This window comes from Blennius ocellaris (genome assembly GCF_963422515.1).
Source record: "Blennius ocellaris genome assembly, chromosome: 16".
NCBI classification, from domain to species: domain Eukaryota; kingdom Metazoa; phylum Chordata; class Actinopteri; order Blenniiformes; family Blenniidae; genus Blennius; species Blennius ocellaris.
This window is the reverse complement of record NC_137665.1, coordinates 10,081,311-10,086,315: the sequence shown is the minus strand read 5'-3', so window position 1 is coordinate 10,086,315 and position 5,005 is coordinate 10,081,311. Positions and strand designations below refer to the sequence as shown.

Here is a 5,005-nt window from a genome sequence, read left to right as displayed (position 1 = left end):
TGCGTACGTGCTTGTCTTTTTGTCTCATCCTCCCTTCACATTCCCTCATTAGGTCGACGTACCGTGCATCTGAGCCACACAGACTCCTCGAGCGATGTTGAGAAAACTGTCTTCTGTGCAGTCTTTATGTTGTCGTGGTGAAACAACAGAGGGCAAGAAGAAAAAGAAAAAAAAACCTGTTTGTCAAGATCTAATAGACTGAACACCATGAAACTGGCATGCTAAAAGTCAGTGTTGTATCGCTGGTCTGAGTAGACAGTTATGCATATGATTATGGCGCCACTCGGTGGTCACATCCAGAAGCACAACACAGTCTGAAGAAGAAGGAAAAAAAAGCCTATAGGCATGTAAACACATTCCAGACTGAAAAAAAAGTAAAGGAACTTGTATTCCTTTTAATAAAAAGAGCTTTACATTTAAAAAAAAAAAATGGTTTTCATACTATTGTTATAACATGCTGCACATTTCTATGGTAATTAGCAGGCACGCGTATTACCTGAAATATATCTATGTGACTTAAACTTGTACTATATTTGTGATTTGCAATGACATTTTGAAAGAAAAAAAACATGTCATGTGGAATCTCTAAACCTTAATTTGATGTAAGCATATCTTACCATCAATTAAATGATTGTTTACGGAAATGAATTGGCTTTTTAATGTTTATATTTGACTCCTTTATTTCAGACTGGGGGGGAGGGGGGTGTTCATTTACATAAAAGAACTGCATTATTTATCTGAGGTTCAACACATCACAGCCTCTACTCACGAAACTGTATTGACGTATTTTATTAGAACAGAAACTCTGTCCACAAAAAACAGAAAAAACTAAAGAACTCACATAGGAACAATACAGAATAGAAAATTAGCAATGTAGCTTTACACAGTGCTGCTTTTTTGAAGATATATAGCTATATAAAGCATTGTTATGTTAGCATAACTTAATAGTAAACAATACAACTATATGGAATATCCACTACTATAATACATAATCCAAATGTCTTCACTCTGGTTCTTAACCCCTTTTCACCACACACCAACACGCCTCAACAGTAATGTAACCACTGTATTTGCTTTCAAATGCAGCCTGTATTGGCGTTTTTCCACTATGTTTCACACGTTTCTAAAGCCATCGATCCTTGGATATTGTGTTAAAGGGTGTTTCCATGTATCAAGACTTCACCAGTCACTGCTTGAAAAATATAAAGATAAGAGGTGAGGCATATCTTGTAACAGTTACAGTTCTCGTATGAATCATAGGAACCCAGACGTTTTGGAGTTTGCATGAAGGAGTATTGTGCACATGGCCTTCAAAACAACATGCTTGCATGAGTATTTACACGTATGTTTGGTTGGCTCTGCCAGTGGAGACTTTTATGCAGTAAAAAGAAAGCATCGATAGCTTTTATGCATGAGACTGAAGCCGCACACTTTGTAAATGCACAATGAAACACAATCATAGTTTTGGACTGATGAAACGAGATGCCACATGTTTGCACGACTGTGATAAAGATAAAGGAACACTACAGCCTCTTGAGTGTTCTAGCCCTTCACAAATTGACGCCACTCTTCATATGTAGTCTCTTACATGACACAGGAAGGTGAGCTGAATGGAAAAAAACTAACTCGCACCTGAGGTCAAAAACTCAGTTGCTTAAATGACCATAAAGTCAAAACTCCAAGAAACAATCGCTTTTCCATTTTGACTGATTCTCTTCAAATGCAGGTAAACGTCGGTCAGTGATCTCTCACACACACCGCAGCCCTTTGAGATAAGTGAACAGAAAACATATATTAAATAATAGTTCATTAAATATCAACCAGCCTTTTTTTTTTTTTAAATATATAAATACACAAGAAAAATTGTGACAAAGGATTCATACCAAACATTTTTCCAAGAGGTCACCAAAGATATCAGTAAGTGATATGCATATATAGTTGTAGATGGGCCGTGGTACAAAGCAGCATCCTGAAGTTATTCGGTCCAGTAAATGTTGCATCACCTTGTTTGATAAGATGCAACATGCAGTAGGTTACTACACATCTTAGCAGCGCTCAGAGGCCGGCTTGTCAAGCCATGATCCCGAATGACCCATGACTGATGCACGTACAAGAATAGAAGCAACACACTAACGAATACATATCACCGACCGAACATCAATGTTCATATATATGCCAAACACAACCTCATTGACAACGTCTGCATCTGAAAGACGTCATTATTTACAAATCAGTTCAAGGTGAAATGACACCAAATAAGAAAGTTATCTGACTTTTTACAGTTACTCTTTTCCAATTTTGTGTCCAGTTATTTACAATCAAACAACTTCATGGAAGAAAAAAAAAAGTGGGATTTCATTAACAGCTTGCTGTTTTACAGCATATGTGCATGTTGTCCCGTTGTAATCTTCACACATTACAGAAATATAGAAACTTGGCAGGCTGTCTCTGCTGTAAAGCTATTTATGTCATCCTGGGTTTCCTGGTAATAGTCCCCCCGGGGACTATTTGCTAGTGGGCGATAAATAAAGTACTGTATGTTCTTCCTTAATACGCAGGTGGTTTTAATTTTTAATCCAATTACATATTCAAGAAAATGTTCATCCAAGCTTGAAGTTTGCGATCTCAAAAATCCAACAAGAGAAATGTTGCCGTTTGAAATCTGTTGATGCTTTGTCCTTGTTAATAAGTTACTGTACCATTAGAGTGTTGAGAGGCAGTTGAGACATTCATGTTCCTGGGAAAGGACGGTCACTCCACGTGAGCCTGATCGCTCAGATGCTGGTCTGTAGGTCACCATTGAGCAAACTATTCTGGGTCTCTGTGGGGTCGTTCATCATACGAGATTTGTCCTGGCGGCTATCGCTGCGGTCCACCTCATCCAGACCTCCCACCTTCTTGAGACACAGAACATTCTGAAAACTCTTCTTGAAGTTCTCCGACAGGAAAGCGTACAGTATGGGATTGGCGCAGCTGTTGGCGTATCCGAGAACCACCACGAAAGCGAAGGTGCTCCTCAGGAAAGGAGTGGTGCTGATGGTGCCGGTCACCGAGGTGACGTTGAAGACGTAGAACGGCAGCCAGCAGAAAACAAACACGGCCACCACGATGGACACCATCCGCGTGACCTTCCTCTCCGAGCGCTTCCTCTTGGATGAACCCACACGAATGCCCGAGGACTTCACCTTGATGATGATGAATAGGTAGCAAAGGCAGATGACCATGAGGGGCAGGAAGAATCCCAGGATGAAGGTGTAGAACATAAACGCTGTGTAGTAAGCCTCTTGAGGCTCGGGCCACACTATGGTGCAGAAACAGCCATCAGGTTTTGTAATCACACCACTGTAAATGACAATGGGGAGATTGACCATCAGCGATATGCCCCATACTGCCAGGTTGATAGTCTTCGCCATGCGAGGCTTTCTCCATTTTGTGGACTTGATGGGATGCACCACGGCCAGATAGCGGTCGATGCTCATGACCATCAGGCAAAAGATGGAAGTGAACTGATTCAGTGAGTCGAGCGTCATCACAACCCGGCAGAGCACGGGTCCGAACGGCCAGTGGACCATCGCCAACTGGATGGCGATGAACGGGAGGCCCAGCATGAAGAGCACGTCGGCCACCGCCAGGTTGAGGATGTAGATGTTGGTGACTGTCTTCATCTTCGCGTAGCGCAGGATGACATAAATGACGAGGGTGTTTCCGCAGAGCCCCACGGTGCAAACAAGGAAGTACATGCAGGTGATGACGATGGTACTGGTTCTGTTGAATATGTGGTCTGTGTAGTTCCCCTGGAAGCCGGACTCGTTGGCCTGCACAAAGCTGTCATACATGAGGTGCTCCGACGCGTTTGGAGGGGACGATGGGAAGATCCAGGAGTCCATGATACCTTGGTCTCTCTCTTCCTCTCTCTCTCGCTCTGTCTCACGCTGGTTATAGCATCCCACCTGCACACAAGAGCGTCATCATCACTAACAGCATGATGTAGCGTCTCACTACCTTCCTGTGATATTCCCAGTCCTGACACTTATCACCTGATTGACACAAAATGAAATTATAACACCACTTGATATAGATTGGGGTATTGATTCCCATGTCCCCGGTGGGAGAAAAATTGGATCAAGAACCTTCGTCATCATCATCAGATATTGAATGTTATCCTTCTTCCTTTCCCTCTTGAGGACACTAGCTGTCAAATATCTGCGAGCTGTCCCAATTGGTCAGAATGTAATGAGGTGTTATAGGACATTTTACAATAATGCTGTGCAACAATCATACAAGATATTGTATGCTTGTTGTCTGTAAGATAGCCGCAGTATCTGAAGGGATTTCATACACTTCCAGTTTCCACCTCGATCATCTCCTGAGAACAGACTTGATGAATACATTTCTAAATGGAGTACTTTGTGATCCTCCACAGATCTTACATCTTGATGTCAGACCCTTATTTGTGTGTTTACTGGGTCAACCCCACTGGTACCGAGGGAAATCACTCTCCACAAAGTGTAAGCTTTCCCAAAAGGAAAGCTTACACTTTGCATGTTACAAAATCAACTGTTGCATCAACTTACACTTGAATTCGCTGCTGACAATTTTTAAAAATGTATTAGGGCTCGAGCATAGATGTAAATGAATCCCAGCCTAAGTAATTGAATGAGGGGATCATAGTGTTGCCGATAGCAGTGTCGCAGTCCAGATTGGAAATATCTCTGCTGCCAATATACAGGATGAAAACACTATCTGACAAGTTCGTTTGTTGCCAATCACATAAGAGGTTTTATTAAGTTGTCTTTTTTTTTTTTTTTTTAACAGTAGCAAGGCAGGATGAATTGCACTGAGTGAACAGATGACCAAATGTTACAAAAAGAGATGTTTGATGTCAGGGACTGCAAAAAGTCCACTTTGTGTAACAGGTGGATGGGCATAATCTGTCCCCCAGAAACACAAAATAAACATGTTTAGCTTTGCTTAAGGCAAGCAAACATAATGGTTAATGATTCCT

General features: G+C 41.6%; 1 protein-coding gene across 1 annotated transcript; it reads right to left on the bottom strand.

The window, feature by feature from the left end:
- Nucleotides 1-2,774: 2,774 nt before the first annotated feature.
- Nucleotides 2,775-3,887, bottom strand: LOC308141863 (somatostatin receptor type 2-like; the record flags this gene model as incomplete). The annotated part of the gene is made up of 1 exon (XM_080512100.1): nt 2,775-3,887. The coding sequence occupies one exon, from the start codon at nt 3,885-3,887 to the stop codon at nt 2,775-2,777; it is 1,113 nt and encodes a 370-aa protein (XP_080368226.1).
- Nucleotides 3,888-5,005: the final 1,118 nt, after the last annotated feature.